The sequence below is a fragment of the Lissotriton helveticus genome, chromosome 4_1, assembly GCF_964261635.1.
Source record: "Lissotriton helveticus chromosome 4_1, aLisHel1.1, whole genome shotgun sequence".
Classification (NCBI taxonomy): Eukaryota; Metazoa; Chordata; class Amphibia; order Caudata; family Salamandridae; genus Lissotriton; species Lissotriton helveticus.
Genome location: NC_136063.1, coordinates 101,310,925 through 101,330,435, shown reverse-complemented (window position 1 = coordinate 101,330,435; position 19,511 = coordinate 101,310,925). Strand labels below are relative to the sequence as shown.

The window sequence follows — 19,511 nt, the reverse complement described above, 5'->3', positions numbered from 1 at the left end:
ATCAGTGATTCTTTGAAAGATACCAAAGCTGGAGTATTCGAGTCACAGGTAAGTAACTTTTTTTTCTTTCTGGCTATCCTACTCTGATCCCAAGTCGTAGCCACATTCAGTAGCAGTGTATAACAAATAAAATAATAAAAATATAAGCCCCCTGTCATAATACTGATTGCTAAAGAGCAGCCTTTGACAGAACATAAGTAGAATTCTATTCTATTCAAGGGAATTTCTAGAGTGCATATGTAGGAATGTAGGATCTGCTTTCATGGTCACCCCCACTTTTTCCTGGTATCATTATGTCTTCCTGACTAGTCTGACTGAGATCCTGCTAACCAGGACCCCAGTCATGGTGCTTCTCCTCTAAATTTGACATGTTGAGTACTTAGGTACCCTCCAGATTGGCTACTCGTGTACCCTTGTAAGTCCCCAGTATATGGTACTAAGGTACCCAGAGCATATGTACACCAATAAGACATATAGAGTGGCCAGTCGTCATTACGTGATGACCAGCTCTAAATTGACCGTAACGAACACTGTCATGTTGGTATCAAACATGTTGGAATCATACCTCCCACACCGTAAACGGTGTGGGAGGTATGGTTCCATGCACTGTAAAGCTTCTCTAGGAGGCCCTCAGTGCTCCCGCTACTAGTCTTCCAGCACCGGACAGCAAGCTGCTGCCGGCCAGAGACAAGTGTCTGCCCTCCTGCTGCTGAGCCAAGCTTGAGCAGGGGAAGGCAGAACAATGGGTATCCTGTTACAGGAAGGTGTGACAACCTCCCAGACAGGGTTTAGTGTATTGGGGCAGGGTGGGGGTGCTTGCCAGCACCACTGAGGCTGCTTGAAGGGCACATTTGGTGCTCTCCTTGCATACTCCAGTTCAAACCAGTTCAGGGAGCCGTTGACTCCCACTCTGGTGCAAAACTGGACAAAGGACAGTCCCCACACTCCTCCTCCTCTGGGAGGGACCCCTGAATCACCCCAACCCTTTCCTAAGGGTACGTAAGGGCTTACCTGAGGGTTGGACCTTACATTTGTCGTAGGATTCGATTCCGATTGAACTCTGCGTCAACTTCAACCGTCTGGACACTTGTTGGACTGACCACTTCGAACTTCGCTTTGGGATGCGAGACTGCAACCGGGAAGACTCCGACTGCTCTAAGCCTCATCGTCCCACAAGTCTGCTGGACCGTCGGTGTACGTGCTCCAAACAGGTTCCTCACCGGGCCTGTGGATAACCAAGGCCCCTGAAGGAACCTCCCTTGGGGTGAAGGAGTCACTCCCCTGCATCTGCAGGCACCATAATGTAACTGATCGTCTTGCTAACCCTGGGATCCTATGGACTCCAACAGGCTCAGTAAGCAGGTGGCGGTTCTACAACTCCCTTGACAACTGCACAGTCTTCAGACCGAGTCTGTCGCCAGTATCCCTCGTCGGCACTGCTGGAACCGAGGCCTTGTGCACCTCGTCAGCTGCCTGTTTCTAAGGCTTGGCGACTCTTGTCTCTAGAGGTCTTTGGGGCCTTTCCATGGGACGTCTTTGATTCCAGTGGCCCTACTGCTTGCTTGGGGCTGGCTCTGACTTACCTTGTCGAGGTGCCTTTGCCAGACACTGACCTACTGGTTCTCGACAACCGACATAGGACAGCTTGTGAACGGCTCCTGGTCTTCCACTGCATAGCCTAGTCCGCACACCTTCATCTCCAAGGGCACTGTCAACCATCCTGCATCTATCAACATCGGTGTGCACTAGTCTTCTGTGCCTCCTGGTCACTCCTGAGTGGCATAGACTCTGCCCCCTATGCTTGCAGGTTCTTCTCCTCCTAAATCCACTTTGGGTTCCACCGGACCACTTCATCTTTGTCTCCAGCAGCATCTCTCCTGAAGTCCTCCAATAGGGTATACGGTGGTTTCCGATGCCATTTGACACCTATGCACCCGGCTTCTCTGGTGTAGGTATCCTGGTTCCTGGAGTATTCATGGGTGGGGTGGTTCTCCAACCTTCCATCTTCCACTGGGATTCTTCAGGTCCACTGAGAAGGGCCCCTTCTCTTTTAAATTGCAACCACGACTTACCCTTTGACTGGTGTTGATTACGTGGTCATGTTCACACACTGCACACGGCCTCCGGGGTTCCTGGGTATCTACCTTGGGTGGTCTTTGGGTCCCCAACACTTCTATGTCTTCTGGGTCCAGTCTCAACTTAAGTTGTGGTTCGCATGCCCCTATTTTAGTATATGATTTGGTCTCCCCCTGGTGACCACTATGTATTTGTGCTATATGCTTAGAGTTCTATTTTCTAAGTATTGTGTGTATTGTGTTTATATCTCCGTGTAGGAGATAGTACAATTGTGTTAGTGAGTATTTGTAATAAAATGCATATTTTTATAACTACACTGTGTGATTCATTTTCAAGTATCCTATACCATAAGGATAAGTACTGATAAAACAAGCTGCTTTACACTTCTTCTGGACTAAGCCTGAAGGCTGCTCTCCAGAGCTACTACTTAGAGAGCTTTCTGAGGTTGTCTAAGATCACTAAAATTACCATAAGGGTTGTCTGAATTAGTGCAGGGTGCTACGCTTACATAACTGAGCACCCTATATTACGCCAGCATGGCTACCCAAAAGGGCTTCCTAGCACTAACCAGCTTCAGGTACTTCTGAAAAGATTTGGTTTAATTGAACAGGACTGTTTTTAACAGTTTCCTAAATTTTGGTTTGATTTCCATTTTCCTTAAGTGCTGTGGGAGCGCGTTCCAGAGCTTGGGGGCCAGGAAGGTAAAGTAGCTTCCTCCCCTCCTATATCTGTTTATCTGGGTTACTGAAAACAGCTGCTGGTTGGTGGAGAGCAGCATTCTTGATGTATTGTAGGGTCAAGAAGACTGAATTAGTTTCAGACTCTTTTTTTAGACTGATAGATGAGCTAAGCACAGCGCTTTAAAGTGTACTCTTAGCAGCACTAGCAGCCAATGCAGGCTTGCTAGGTCAGCAGTTGCGAACTGGTGTTTGATGATTTTCATCAATATGCGGGTGACTGCTGCATTCTAGGTAACTTGTAGTCTTTTTATGACAAACGTAGGGCTTGCCGGGTAAAGGGAGTTACCATAGTCGAGTCATGAAATGACTAATCCTTGAGCCACTATTCTATGCAATGGTTCGGGTAGCCATCTCACATGGTCATTGATGATCATTGCATTATCACGCTCACTTGCTGGACATCTTAGATATGGAGAGTCCGCAATTCATTTATGCTTGCTGGTTGCATTCATTTTTGGTGTAGGTTGCAGCAACTTTGCTGTGGGGAAGACCAGCTACTTTGTATCCTAGTAACCAATACAACTGTAAATACTGAAAGAAGTAAACATCTGTGAAGTTCTATAGACTTTATAAACAGCTCAATCAGCAAATCAGTTACTTATATAAAATATAGGAAAGCTAGCAGCTGAAGAGGGTCCGAGCGAAGTAAGAATGACATGAGCAATGGGAAACAGTTAAAGCTGTTTGTAGCCAGACATTCAAATCACTTGTTTGAAGTCCTCGTAATAGTTAAACAGTCTACACGTGTAAGTATTAAATGGAGTCTGAGTCAAACATAATGTTTGATAAACAGTTACCAGTTTCTCGGACACCTCACTCTGTGTGGCCAATAATTTAGGTGGGATAATCTTGCGCTTCATGTTACTGAGACCAGGGCATTTATAACCCCAGGTTCCCATATTACAAGTTGATAGACTACAGCTCTATATGAAATAGACAATAAAATTCAGGGTTTATTGTTACAACTTTCTTCCAACATGTGAACTTTTAATTCCAATCTTTTTATTAATAACTAAATCAGATTTGACCCCATTAAAATATGCTGAGTTCCTGCACATGTTAACGCCAGTTGTAGAAACCCTATTTTTACTGTGATCAGCCAATCTGTTGTTACTGGTCAAATCATAACAGCGGCCTGAAAATCCTGTCTTGCCCGATATTGAGAATAGAAAATCAGCTCTCTGAGAAATCCAATATCTTGATAAGTGTTGTGACAAGAGGGTCGCCTGTCTGGTATAAAGTTGTGATAAATGTGATTGTTGGTGAAATGGAGGGTGGCCCCTGTTCAAGCAACAGGCACAATCTCGACCAGGGTGAACCACAAAGGCCACTAAATTTACCTTTGCTTAACCTTTGTTTGCTTGGCCTAAAAATAAGCCTGGCTTAACTTGGAGGCAAAGTATAAATGCACGCACACAGTAATAAAGTGAAAACTCAGCATATGAAAAAATCCTACAGCAATATAGAAAAACGGTGTACATTTTAATAAATATTTGACACCAAAACAACAAAAACCCAGTCAGTAGAACCGTAGTTGTGATCCTTAAAATATGTTTGGGTAAAAACTAGCACCTAAAAGATCAAAGCATCAATAGCAGACATCTAGTGGCGCAAGACAGGGTCAAAGTCAGAAAATATGGCTGACCGTAATGGAGCACCGCACCGGTTGGTTACAAGAAGTGATTGGGCCTGGTCAGCACTTCCTTCGGACTTGGAAGACATTTTGAAGAAAATGTTCTTGGAAGGTAACGTTCTGTGTGCAATGCTCAGCCAATGTCCGAGGAGAGAGCGTCGTCACCAGGCATCTCCTGGACGAAGTGGCAGTGAAGATTTCTTAGTTCAGATTTGGTCTCTTGTTTTGTAAGTCGAAAATGTTCAGCGGATCGAAGCTGAAGGCTGTAGCTGATGAGAGTATCATGTGGCCGGATACCTATTTTCCACGGGACCACTGAACAGGATTTGGTGTTTCATAAAAGAACATAGTGGGAGCTACGACAAATGCAGGTCGCCTAGCAATGCACCTCCGGCAGATCTACAAGTAGATTGGTCCTGGATGTCACTCAGTTCTCAGAACAGTTTTTAGTAAAAAATGTCTAAGTCAAAGGTTTGGAATGTGGCTGTCAGGGCACTTTTAGTACCACTACAAAAGGCCCAGGACTGCAAGGGCGCAATGTGTGTGTGTGTGGTGGTGGGTGGGTGCGGGGGGGGGTCGTGGTTAAGACTCACTCTGGCTGGGTCTGGTACGGTTTAAAGATGCTTGGGTGCCTGTTATATTCTTGTGGGTCTGGAAAAGAGGCCAGCAAACTAGCCCTTGGAGTCACTCATGTAGTCCTGGGTTCAAAGGATGAAGCATGGCTCAAGCAGCATGGCAGGCCTCTGAGGTTTCAAGGCAGGCTTCAGGAGACAAAGCAGTCCTTCCAGGTGCAACAAAGCTGTCTTGTGGAGTACAAATCAGGCCACAGGAGCAGGCAGTCCTCTGAGACTTCTTCCACAAGTCCAGAAAGTTAACCGAAAAGTGAATCCTAATGTCCTATGTTTTGTAACTGGTGCCTTCTTTGAAGTAGGAGACATTTTTAGAAGTCGTCTTTTAAAATACTTGGAATTTCATGACTCCCCTGCCCAGTTTTCAAGCTGGCTGCAGGGACAATGTAGTGGTGACAAGCCTTTTGTGTGGAGGAAGTACACAGCCTATTCAGTCACAAGTAGGTCTGTGCCCAGCCCCTCCCCGCCCCCTCATCCTGCCAGTTGATGACCCATTGAGGCATACCTAATCCATCTATTGTGTGACTGTCTAGGAGGAATTCAGTCCAACTGCCAAGTACACCCAGTCATGTGACCTAGGACGGACTTCAGCCACCAATAGCAACGGGCAGGAAAATGCCCACCTTCTAAAAGTGGCATTTTCAAAATTGTAATTTAAAATCTGACTTTTCCAATAGAGAGGATGTTGAATGGTTTCATAGATCCAAGCGTGGAATGCTTACCTGTTCCCAATAAAAAGTTACCACTTATTAAATGTATTAAGGCAACCCAATGTTATCCTATGGGACAGGTTGGCCTCACACCAGTGAAAAACAGATTCAGGATTTCCCCCCCCCAGAGGACATGTAAAACTTAAAAGTCCATGTCCAACTTTTTAACAACAATACACCCTCCCATATGGCCTACCTAGGGCCTACCGTAGGGGTGATATATATGCATAACAAGGGGAGTTTAAGGCATGGCAATGGGATATATTGCCAAGTCAAATTGTCAGTTTAAAACGGCATTGAGGCTGCAGTGACAGGCCAGGGACATGTTGTAAAGGGCTATTTAAGTGGGTGGTACAATCTCTACTGCCAGCCCACTAGTAGCATTTAATTTACATTCCCTGGGTATATGGTATACAACTCTACAAGGGACTTTAAGGAAATTAAATTCACCAATTAGGTGTAAGCCAGTTTTACCATGTTTAGGGGAGTGAACACAAGCACTTTAGCACTGCTTAGCAGTGGTAAAGTGCACAGAGTCCCAAGGACAACGAAAACAAATTTCTGCAAAACAATGAAGGACAAAAGGTTTTGCGAAAGACCACCCTAAGGCTTATGAGTCCAACCAATTGGAGTGGTTGCAGTGCATTGTGTTTCTAAAAATCGTACTTGTGACAAGAACTTTTTATCTGTGTAACAGGAGAGGAGGCCTACTTGCACACTTTTGTAAAGTTCTGCATCTGTGTGCTACCCAGGTCCTAGTGCTAGTATCCTGGGAGCATTTTATGTGGCTTGTTGGGTACATGCTTTGTGTACATGTGTGAGCAGGAGTGCATATGAGTGAGCCATTTTGGCGGCAACCAACCTGTTCCTGTGCACAAGATGGGGGTGAGGTAGTTTTCCCAGACAGTGAAAGAGTATTACTGACATTTTTAAAGATGAAGGGAGGAGACCTTGACACTGATGTTGGGGAATAGAAAACTGGGCTCCTTTAAAATGTTGATTAGGTCCTTTTGCTCAGAACGACTGCTCATTAGGCTTTCGGAGCATTTTGTAGCTGGAGAGCGTGAAGGATGGGACTACAGTGAGGCCACCCTTTTCTCTTATTCCTGATCACTGTGGCTATTGATAGCCAGGTGCAGAAAGGTCACACCTAGGTCACACCTAGTTGTCCCTCAGTTATGTATATACTAGACTGATACCTACCCTACTGTGAGGAGCATCACTTTGCACAAAGGCTGGATATGGTGAACAGCCAGATAAAAACCAAACCGACCCAAACCTGTTTGAAAGCGCAGACAGAGATTGAACATCTCCTGTCTGCTTTGACTGGACTTATTGTTCCAGTTCCGAATTCTCTTTGAGGGTGCTTCACAGAGTACTAAAAGGACTGTGGTGACTGACAGCCAACTTCCCAGAGGTCAGGTGTTAAGACCTAATATCTCAAGATGCCACTGGGAACAAGCTACACCTGACTGAAAAACCCCAATCAGGTCAAACTGGTCTTTTCAGTTTGGACTGAACTGTCCCTAATATAGCAGAGTTAAGACTGATTTGCATATGGCTGGGTCCAAATCGATGTGGCATGTTGGCCAAAACAGCAATGGGTTGGAACGCTACCCTGATAGATTGCCCGTAGTTAGACTTACTGCAAGCATTCTTCCCATCTTTTGTTAATTTGCCGTATCTCCCGAAGAGGCCAAATGTATGCCCTGACATGGGTCCCATGCTTAATCTACTGCTGGAACCATGCTGCACCAGAGCGGCAATCAGGGCGAAGCCTGTCTGGGTTGCTTGTGTTCCGGATCAGGGAGGTTCCTCATCACCTGGAGTCTTGCCATGCTTGAGGAGGCTGATCTTCTGACTTGAAGCACCTTGAAACCAACTTGCTGCTGAGAGAGGAATTTAGCGTATCAACCATGCAGAGATAGGACTGATTTGAAGAGCCATAGAAGGTTGACCCAGCCCCCTTCTCCGACTCGCCAAAAAACTCCCCCATCCAAAGGAATACCGAAGAGAGTGATCTTTGAGAAGCAAGGAGCGCTGTCTCGCTCGAAAAGTGTACCTCAGCAGCCTGTGCCACTAATACAAGACACTAGAAGTGTGCTAGAGCGGTCCATGCCACTCCATTACAAAGACACTGTTCAGGGTGGTGATATGCTGCTGCAAGGCTGACCATGAAGGTTGACCTGACCAGAATCGGTTTCAGCATCTGAATGGCTGAGACCTTGTGGACCCTACTTTCCCCTCTGGCTTCGCAGACTAAGTCAAAATGTTTCAGTGAATTTTTAGCAGGATTAGGTACTCCAGGTTGTTTAAAGCAGCTAGAAAGTCTAACTTGTGCATAGCCTTCCTTATCTAGGGTGTTGTGTTCTTCTGAACATCAGTAAAGCAGATTAATTTACTCTGTTCAGACAATATCCTGATTGCCACATTGTGCACACACTCACAGAGTCTGTTTTTGTACAGTTTCCGGTTGGAAAAGGCCTCTCTTTCAACCCATGCATGCTTACAGCAGTATGTAGTAGTAGCAGTAACAGCAGCAACAGCAGCCGTGTTAATTCATTACAAGCACAATGTGATCTGATTAGGACCTCATGCTGGTAAAAAAGTCACTAACTATGAAACTGTCCCCATGCAGGGGTTTCCTTTTCAGATTAATATGTGAACGATCTAACCATCGCCATGCTGGAGAAAACATTGAAGAGCTAGAGTGTATATGTGCACTGCATGGTGGATTCCTCCCTCTCGTAAGAGATAAGGGTACCTTTATTGGTACATATGTGCAGTTACGGGTTCTGGGATCCACTCCAGCAGTTGTAAAGATTTTTTACTATGTATGAGTATAATAATAACCTTATCTTACTGTTTTATGACATCAGGATTCCTATAACCCTATTTTGCTGTGTCATTTTGTCAGTGGTACACTATTAGTGGATACATTGAATGTACTCAATTTAACTGAATGTCTCTGAATTTGTGTTAACAGTGAACCTACCTTCTCCCTATGCTCTGACCACAAGGCTATTGGTAAGTAATGGTGAATTAAAATGTTTTATGTATTGGGTTAAGTGCATCTTTTATATCTAAGAGACATGACGAGTGAGAATGAATGGTGTACCACTTGTTTCAGTCACTATAATACCTAGATCTTATGACGGTTTTTGACACCTGTAATGGGTGATCATTTGACAGTGGCTGTATTTTACTTTTCTTAGATTATGCGTTTTAGAACATCCCTCCAAGGACATTGAATGTACACCTACTGTTAAAACCTGGTTCTAGCAGTTAATGTTGTGCCAATCTCTCCCTTCCATTGGTGGGACTAGAAACATGCATGCATCCTTGCGACCTGAGGGAGTGACTGTCCTTTGCATGGTAAATGGATGTGTTCCCCTGCTCAATTGCATGTAGCTGGTATCCTGACCTTTTGATTTGGCCCTGGTGTCATGCAATTCTGCTGTGTGTGCAGAGGCCTAGGTCTGTCCCAAACGATGAGAAGGTCCTGGGCTTGTCTTGCTACCTGAAGGGGTATATCAGGCATGAACTCCTTATTGGCAGTGATATCTGTCCCTGCCGTGGGTTTAGCTTGCAGAACTGTAGTGGCAGCATTTTGTGTTTTGAGAATTATTAGGGTGACCAGACCTTTTATCTGAGATACTACAGTAGAGGCCTACTATGCCACTTGTGTAAAGTTCAGCTTTGCACGCTTACCTACTCCTTAGCGCTAACATTCCAGTTGTGTTAAGCCTGTTGATATTTATAACCTGTGTAGTACATGCATGGTGTGTGGGAATAAGCCAGGGTAATGGGGGCCTGTGGGATTTATTTTTGGATGTCCCTGTCCTCGCCTCAGTGAAAATCATCGTATTCCCCGTGCTCGCTCCTCTGCCCTGGCTCATATGTCAACATCCTTCACCCACACCAGAGCCTTCGAGCCTATCCTGGCCCACCACTGCATCGCTATCCATTTTCTAGCCAAATCCACAGGTCTGGTACCAACTTTGCTCACCTTTGGTCTGGGGAACAATTCTAAGAGGTATACCTAAGCTGTGCAGGGGAGTGCATGGTACAGCACCCCACTGAGCGCGGCAACCACTGTATCCCAAATTACTCACAGCCCTGGGCAACTCCACGCCATAAGCCCACAATCTTCCTCTGGCATCTGGGGCAAGCCCTCAGCGCTTCTCCATATATGACCTTCAGTCAATGGGGGGGTCAAGTAGTTCATGTGTAGGTAATTAAATACAACATACCTGAACGAGGTGTTCCTAGAAATATGCCTAGGACACGCCACAATCTTACCCCACTCTGGGTCCAGAGGTTCTCTACCAAATAATGCTCTCCACCTCTCCCGAGACCTCATCAGTGATTATCTCCAGTTGTGTCCTACAAAGCCACTTCACCAGGTGTTGTGTGGAGCCCAGGGACACCAGCACCTGCAGGACCGTATGAGTCTCTGGTTCCTGTCGGCTCTCAGACCACAGGTCTCCAAATGTCTGTAATAAAGCATGGTAGGTCAAGAACCGGCCGAGGGGTAACTCATATTGTGCCAAGTCGGCCAGTGGAATAAGTACCCCAAGCTCGTAACAATCACCCAACGTGATCAGGCCCGCTGCCGTCAAGGCAGATAACTGTTGTACTGTAAAGGGAGAGGGAAGGTCACCATGAATCATCCCTACCAACCGCAAAGCTGGTGCATATAAAGAAGTCCCAGCTTCCCCCGCAAGCATCTATGCCGGCACTGTAATGCCACTCTTTGAAATACTCCTGGTCATGGGATAACTGCTTTTGGATCAGTGAGCATGGGAGCCACATATGGGCATACCCTTCCCACTCGGGGTAACACATGTAAAAACTACAATTGATGGACAGAATGCAGAACAATGTCATACATTCACCACGAAGCTGTTACCATCGACGGCCGCTCCGTCGACGACGGATCTGACAACACAGGGGGAATCAGGCTTGTCATCAGCACCGGTGGCTCCGTCGACGCCTCCACTGTCAACCTGTGCGGCGATGCAAGTCTGGTCAGCTAAGACATCCACTATACCTTTGCCATCGCCGGCTACCACCGCTTCCCTCCTACAGAAGCGTGGTTCATCCTCCACAGCTTTGTCTCCTTTAAAGCTGCCTGATAAATTACTGGATTCTGAATAAGAGGAGTCCTATGAGTACGACACTTTCCGTGCTGCCAGGAGCCCTTCTGACTTGCTCATAAAGGTTCAGGATATGGATCAGGAGGAGGAAGACCTTTTCCAGGAGCACTCTAATCAGGAGACTGTGTCGGCGCCTAACATGCAAATGCCTATGCAGTTATTCCAGAATCTCCAATATATGTTGAGCGATTATTATCGCAGGTTTACGCCTTCAGAATCGGGTGATTCTCATGTCTCTACGCCTAGGCCAAGAACATCTACGACAACTTTACAACCGCAAGAATCAGTGTCTCAAATGACAACTGATGAAGCACGACCCGCAGTACCTTCTTCACCAGTACCATCTCATCAAGCAGGGGGTCAGAATTCTTCGGACGACGAACGAGAGGACGGTGAATTGGACGACCAGTCCGTATCATCGGAGTGGGATGACTATCAGGCACAGACCCCCTCTCCAGCGGGCCCGCCTACGGCGGATTCTCCGCCGGTGGTCATTGCCAGTTTTCACAAGATTATGGAAAGAGCTACAAAAAGGTTCCTCATCACCATGGAAGCTAAACAAGACGAATGCTTCCTATATGATTTTAAGGATTTGCCGCAGAGACAGAGTTGGTCTATTCCAATCATTGACTTTATATGGAAGGAAGGTCTGAAGATAATGGCTACACCAAATTCACTACCCGCAGTTCTACCTCGGGTAGATAAGAAGTATAGAGCACCTACTACATCACCGGCATGCCTTATTGGTCAGGCTAAGACGGATTCTGTAGTTACACAGGCAGCTCAAAGAAGGGCCAAGAATCCATCTGCACAGGTCTCTGTTCCCCCTGATAAAGACGGTAGACGTCTTGACTCGATAGGGAAGAAGGTGTCAACAATTGCGGCAACTACGGTCCGAGCCGCAAATTCACTAGCAATACTTGGAAGGTATGACAGGCAGATGTGGTCTGACATATCGCCTTTCATTGAAAAACTTTCAGAACCAGATAGAGCTGAAGCAAAAAAGATCCTACTAGAGGGAGAGAGCGTTTCGTCTGAAATAATTGATGCTGCTGTGGACGTGGCAGCAACAGGTTTCAGACAGCTGGCGGGGGCAGCTGTTCTCCGGAGGCAAGGCTGGTTAAAAGCTACATCCTTTCGTCCAGAGGTCCAGACCAAGATCATGGACATGGCCTATGATGGGGAGTTCCTTTTTGGACAACATGTTGACAAGGCTTTGCAAGCCATAAAGAAAGATACAGAGACGGCACGGTCGCTGGGCTCTCTACAATTTCGAAAGTCGTCCTTTCGTGGCGCAAGAGGAAGAGGCAATTTCTCTAACAGAGGAAATTGTTCACAACAACGCTCCTACAATACCACCCAAGGAAATCAAAGATACCAGCCATACCGTCAACAAACATATGGCCAAAGGAGAAATAATTACTCTCAATCAAGAGGAAAACCCTCTTATCGAGGAAGAGACAACAAGAGCAAGTGAGAAACACATCCTGCCACCACTTTGTCCCAGCCTGAAGCAAATTGGAGGAAGAATATCCCGATACTATTCAAACTGGTCCAAGATTACCACGGACAGATGGGTCCTGGACGTGGTTTCCAGGGGTCACATTCTCGAATTCGTCAAAGCCCCTCCAAATTCTCCCCCAAAATTACCACCTCCAGCTCATCTCAAAGAGCTGTTTTCCCAAATACACTCTATGATTCGGAAAGGAGCAATAGAAAAGGTACCTCACCATCAGAAGGGAACAGGATTTTATTCAAGATTTTTAGTGATCCGCAAGAAGTCGGGGGAATGGCACCCCATCCTCGACCTACGTGCCCTCAACAAGTACCTCAAAAAATTATCTTTCAGAATGTCGACGCTTCAAGAAATCCTCCAGTTTCTCACAGTAGGGGATCACATGGCAACACTCGACCTTCAGGACGCATACTTCCATGTGCCCATTTTTCCCAGACACCGGAAGTTCTGGCAGGGACTTCCAGTTCAAAGTACTCCCCTTTGGACTGCGTTCTGCCCCCAGAGTTTTCACAAAAATGTTGGCCCCGGTGGCCGCACACCTGAGATTTGAGGGAGTTCAAATTTCTCCCTATTTGGACGACTGCCTTATCAAGGCCAGTTCCATCGACGTGGCAAAAACTCACGTTCAGAGATGTCTATCACTATTCCAGAGCCTGGGGTTTTCGGTGAATTTCAAAAAGTCTCACCTGACTCCATCGCAGAGAAAGTCCTTCTTGGGAGCGACGCTGGACACAAGTCTCGCCCAAGTGTTTATATCAAAAGAAAGGCAGGTGAAGATTCAAAAAATGGCCTCGGCACTACTAACAAGAAAGTGCGTTTCTGTTCGCAAGTTCAAGTCTTTCCTCGAGATGATCTCATCCTGTATTCCTCTCACCCCCAACTGTGGCCTACGAATGAGACCCTTACAGGAGGAACTCAGTCGTCAGTGGGTGCAAATAACAGGCTCATTCGAGGACGTCATCAAAATAACCCCTCGGATGAGAAGCTCCATCCAGTGGTGGGGGCAAGGAAGAAACTTGCAAGTGGGATGTACGTTCCAGGCAGAAGGACCCAGATTCATTGTAACCACGGATGCTTCTCTGGAGGGCTGGGGCGCCCATCTCCAAGGGATGACAGTCAGTGGCAAATGGAGCATACAGCAGAAAAGGTGGCACATAAATCTGCTGGAACGAAGAGCCATTTTTCTCGCCATGAAATCTTTTCAGGCGATCTTGGAGGGCTCTACGGTGTTGATACGAACGGACAACGCAACCAGCATGCATTACCTGAAAAATCAGGGAGGCACAAGATCGGCCCGGTTGTCCCATCAGGCGCAGGAAATTTGGAATTGGGCCCTGGATCACAACATCAATCTGTCGGCGGTCCATGTCCCAGGGGTTGCCAATGTCCTGGCGGACTCACTCAGCAGATCCTCCGGAAGCAATCACGAATGGGAGCTTCATCAACCATCCCTGGATCAGATATTCCGAGAGTGGGGTCATCCCGACCTGGATTTGTTCGCAACAGATCAGAACCGGAAATGCCAACGCTTTGCAAGCTGGGTTCCCCACAAGGACTTGTGCGGGGATGCCCTTTCGATGAATTGGTGTTGAATATTTGCATACACTTTTCCGCCAATTCCGTTAATTCCCAAGATCATCAGGAAGATGAAGAGTCAACCATGTCGCCTAATCCTAATTGCTCCAAGGTGGCCCCGGCAATATTGGTTCACCGAACTTCTCCTCCTCTCGGAGTGCAGGCCAATACAACTGCCTCGAATACCGAATCTCCTGACAATTCAGAGAGGCAAGGTGTACCATCCGGACCCAGTTTCTCTGAAATTATCAGCTTGGCTCCTCAGCACAATGAATTTGCCCACTTAGACATTCCTCAGGATTGTCAAGAGGTTCTAGCTAACGCCAGAGCACCATCAACGATTAACACCTACAAGCTCAAGTGGAAGCGTTTCTGTGCCTGGTGCCAAACTGTTGATCTGCGTCCCATTCAGGCTACACCAGAACAGATATTGCCTTTCTTCCTGCAGCTGGCTAGATCGGGTTTGGCGCATTCAACCCTAAAGGTGTTTCTAGCAGCCATTTCCCATTTCCGTTAGGACGGATCGAACTCTGTTTTCTTCAAGAATAATCCAACAATTTTTTAAGGGGTTATTTCGTATGTTTCCTCCGATTCGACGACCACCTCCTGTTTGGCATTTAAACGTGGTGCTAGCCCAGCTCATGCGTCACCCCTTTGAACCGATCCATAAGGTTGACCTTAAGTTTATTACTTGGAAAGTCTCCTTGTTATTGGCTTTAACCTCTACCAGAAGGGTCAGTGACATTCAAGCATTCACGTCTAAACCACCTTTTTTACAATTTACCTCTGATCCGGTGGTGCTGCGGACCAATCCAAGGTACATGCCCAAGGTCCCTTCGCACTTTCATTTGAATGAGCCGGTAATCCTCAAGACATTTTTTCAAAATCCACAATCACCGGCTGAACGAGCGTTACACTTCTTGGACATCAGGAGATGGCTCAAGTTTTATCTTTCAAGAACAGCAGCTGTACGCAAGACAGATCAGTTGTTTGTGGCCTATGGCAGACTGCGCCAAGGCTGTGCAGTATCCAAACAGACTATCGCCAGATGGGTCTCGTCAACAATTGGACTCTGTCATCAACAGGTAGGAAGACCCTTACAGGCCTTACCAAGAGCGCATTCTACTAGGGCAGTTTCCTCTTCCACTGCTCTGTTTGCTGGTGTGCCTCTTCTGCAAATCTGCAGGGCTGCACACTTTTACGAGGCACTACTGTCTGGACTCGGCAAGTGATGCAGATGCTTCGGTGGGAAGAGCAGTTCTTCGCAATCTTTTCCAATAAGGTGAGCCTCTGTTCTCCCGCCTCCTCTATGCTCTTTTAGACGCTTTACAATGTCTTTTGTATTTTATCTTTATGCATGTATACTATGATACATTTAGCGTCTATGAGCATTATGTTATGAGTACTGCTATCTATTCTGATTCAGGCATGTGAATCTATGAAAGACACCCCAAATACTGGAGAAGAACAATAGTTACTTACCTGTAATCTGTGGTTCTCCAGTATTGGTGTCTTTCATAGATTCACATGCAACCCGCCCACCTCCCCTCAGAGGCTCCCTTAGGCGATTATGTTGGTTCACTCCTATGCGAGAAAATCTGAGAGCCTGAGCCTCTGGGGAGAAGTTTCTGGTGGGTGCTGTCGCCTGATTGGCTGCAGTTTGGTTTATACAAAATGACTAGGATAGTCATGAGTGTGGGAGCTTTTTGCTCCTGTAGCTAGGGCTACTTTACTTCCTGGTTGGTTATTACCAAGGTTTTTTTGTTATTACAGGCATATTATTGCTTTTTTATATACCGTGGGGCTCGCACTCAGACGACGGGGAATGATTCAGGCATGTGAATCTATGAAAGACACCAATACTGGAGAACCACAGATTACAGGTAAGTAACTATTGTTCATATGGGTCCCTTGCTCACGTTGCCACTGGATTCAAGCTAGCCTGGCTGATGAGGGTTGTTACCCCCGAAATTGGTCCCAGGATGCTTGTTTCCGGTTCAGGGAAGACCTGGCTTGGCAGTTCGTGCTCACTGTTCCCATGAGGGACAGGGTCAAGACTGATTTGCATTTAGCTGAGTCTGAACTGAGGTGGCGAAGTGAGCTAAAGAATGATGATGTATTCAACCCAGATCTGTGACTGGGGGTGAGTGTCTGAAAAGTTTCAGTGCTCCGTCCATCATCTCCTTGTGTTTGCCCTGTCACAACAGGGCCAAGACGCCCCCGACACTATTGGGGCTGCCATTGATGAGACTGTCTCCAGGGAAACTGGTGGTTCTTTGTCATCCCCAGGTCTCCGACCCAGCCGCCTACCATTTCATGCACCGGACCCACCAGGCCCGATCTAGGCCTGACCTCCTTTGCTGTCTGCATGCGTGGGCTGGTTGCGTTCAGCGCAGCCCCCAATTTATTACATTTTTGAGGCACTCTGCAAGTAGGGTCCTTCTCAGTGTGGCAAATATGGATTAGGCCACCCTCCTACCGTCCTCCATTATCTTTTTCAGCCCACATGTAACATAGCTAGGCCCGCTGCTGCGCTCAGTCTTCACACCACCCGCCACGTTGTCCAATTCCTAATCTGGTGGAGGACACCGGGTCCATCAATATCTTACTTAGTGTCCAGCATAGATCCCGGGCAGGCACCCATGAGACACAAGCTCCAGTCTGGGCTCCACTGAGCTCCCTCTTTCCCCAAGAGCCACCCGTTCACAGCAGGGGGTACTACAGGAGGCCCACCCCTGCAACCATGGGACACCGGGCCCCAATCTAGGCCCCAAACTCTCTCACCTCTGGGCAGACCACAGACAACTCGAGCATTTCTTCTCAGAGCTCGATGCTCAATTGTTGGGCCGGCGCGGAGCAACAGGCTCAAGTATTTGCCATCTTTGGGCGCTAGGTGGCGCGCTTGCGGAATGGCCGAGGCTCTGTGAGGCTCCCGCAGTCCGGAATGTTATCCTGCAGTTATCCTGTGTACTCGTCTTTTAAAGCTGAATTTCGCCCATCGCTGATGAATGCTGAAGGGGTGCTGGTGCCAACGGGGTGACAAACATCCCCCTCCTGCGAATACAGGACCTGAACAGACTGCCGCTCTACGTTGGCGGAAGGGGCTGTCTGGGGGCACGGAGCCTGAGGGCGGCTGCGAGTCCCACGAGAGCCCCGGGGATCCCACGTGGAGGCAGGGCCGCGCTACTGTCCCCGCCGGTGACACCAGAGACCGATCTGCGCTGAGTGAGGCGGAGCTCTCAAAACTCCTGCTGCTGCTCTCGCAGTGCTGGCGGATGATTGAAGTTTGCGCTGCTTGCCTGCGATCTGCTGAGTGTGACATTATCCTCGGTATGTGCTCCGATCACCCACATAAAATGTAGGCGGCCATGTTGTGGCATTGATTACATTGCTCAGTGGTGGTGCCCAGAGCTGGCTGCGACCCGCCTGGCGGTGGAAGTGACGGCGGATTCCCCCGGAGTCTCCACAGAGATAGTGATCTGGAGTGAACCTTCCCCTATTGGGACCCTAGACGCTGGCATAGACTTATCCAGAGAAGTGAGTTCTGATGCTGCCTGCTGCAGTGTCGCTAGGCCAGCGCAAATACGCGGTGTAGTGGAGTATAAAGATATGGCCAGTGCGTACCTTAGATTACCCTTTGCTGGTTGCTGGTGCTCTGGTAGTGCCACATTGCTGACCTATTGGGACGGATGCCCTGGTGAGTGCACGGCGGCGATATCGTGCTCCATGTAACAGTAACCTGAGGGCCTGGTTTGCGTCGGAGCCAGTGAACCCAGGTGTACCGACTTGACCACGCGAGTAAACTGTGTCGCGAAGAAGCTGTTGCCTCTGAACGACTGCTGCTTACTGCCCGCATACTAGGCCCTATTCGAACTGCGGAAGGACACGACATGCGTAAGTTAGACGCCCGCCAACCCCGACTCACGTTTGAGTCCAAAAGAGGCCCTAAACAAGGACCCACGACATCTGAGGTTGGTGAACAAGAGGTGGCGGACGACAGCGCCCAAAGACCGGCCACGGACATGTAAACTAACCTCACAGAAATGCGACAAGGCTTCGCCACGATAGTCGATAAGGTGGACACTCTAACCAGTCGCATAGACACCATTGCTTGTAGGCTAGACACGCATGATACCCGACTAAAAGAGGCTGAACAAAGAATCTCCGACACAGAGGATGTCACAGTTCAACTGCGGAATGCCGTTGCGCAAATGGATAAGCTTATGCGTGTTATTGATGCCAAGAACGAGGATATCGAAGCCCGAAGCAGGCACAACAATTTACGCATACTGGGAGTGCCGGAGAGTACCAACACGGGCAGGATGGAACACTATGTTGAGAGGATGCTGATGGCGATCACGGATGAAGGAATGCTTTCCCCCCAATTTATAGTGGAGAGGGCACATCGGTCGCTGGGTCCAAGACCTCCGCCTGGGGCCACCCCCAGGCCTATTATTGCTGTCTCCTTAACTATCGTGATAGGGATGTGGTTCTGAAGGTGGCCAGGGAATAGAAACAACTTATCTTTGAGGGTGTCACGTTTACCATCTTCCCTGATTTCACCGTGCGTGTGCAGGAGAGAAGGAGGTTCAACGGAGGTTCTGAGGTGTGCCGCAGGGCTCCGCATTGAGCCCTTTGCTTTTTAACGTATACCTTGCACCTTTGGCTGAAGTGGTGGAATCTTGGGGAGTCAGAGTGATCTCTTATGCTGACGATACTCAGCTCGTGTTTTCGTTTAGAGATCACTCTGATATCAATTTTACCGACTTTCGTCATTGTCTTAGCAATATTTATTTTTGGATGACTTCCAATCATCTGAAACTTAATACTTTCAAGACGGAAGTCTTATTTAATCAGAAATCTCCACTACCAGCCATACAATGGTGGCCAATAGAGCTAACCCCCCCCCTCCCCGGCCCCAGTCCAAGCTGTTCGAAATTTGGGCGTTCAATTTGATAATTCTTTATCTTGCAAAACCCAGATTAACAAGGTGACGGCTGCTTGCTTTGGCAAGCTACGTATGATTAGGAAAAGTTTCCCTTACCTCCCGGTGGACTCGCGCAGAACTGTTATACATGCCTTGATCACCTCACACTTAGATTACGCCAACAGTTTATATGCTGGCGCCCCTTTGTATCAAATCGAGCGGCTGCAGATTATACAAAATGCGGCGGCCAGACTGATTGGCAATATTCCCTACCGCCACTCGATATCAGCTTATTTGAAGAAGCTACATTGGCTACCAGTTTCCCGGCGTATCCAATTTAAGGCACACATTTTTGCTTTTAGAGCTCTTAATGGACTTGGCCCTTGTTACCTGAGAAAAAGGCTCAAACTGGTTCACTCGACCAGATCACTGAGGTCTAACAATCTTCGCCTCTTGGTCACCCCACGCTTTTGCCGGTCCAGAATGGGGGGCAGAGCATTTGGAGTGGTGACCGCTAAACTTTGGAACAGCCTTCCTTTAGATCTT

At 47.6% G+C, this 19,511-nt stretch overlaps 1 protein-coding gene across 5 annotated transcripts in view; it reads left to right on the top strand.

Annotated features, from left to right (window-relative positions):
- Positions 1-19,511, top strand: part of MROH1 (maestro heat like repeat family member 1) — a 2,054,050-nt gene that overhangs the window by 777,700 nt on the left and 1,256,839 nt on the right. For all 5 annotated transcript variants that reach the window (XM_078686516.1, XM_078686513.1, XM_078686514.1 and 2 more), the window contains one exon: positions 8,775-8,815. In XM_078686516.1, coding sequence (XP_078542642.1) covers positions 8,775-8,815 — 41 coding nt within the window. The remainder of the gene's footprint in view (positions 1-8,774; positions 8,816-19,511) is intronic.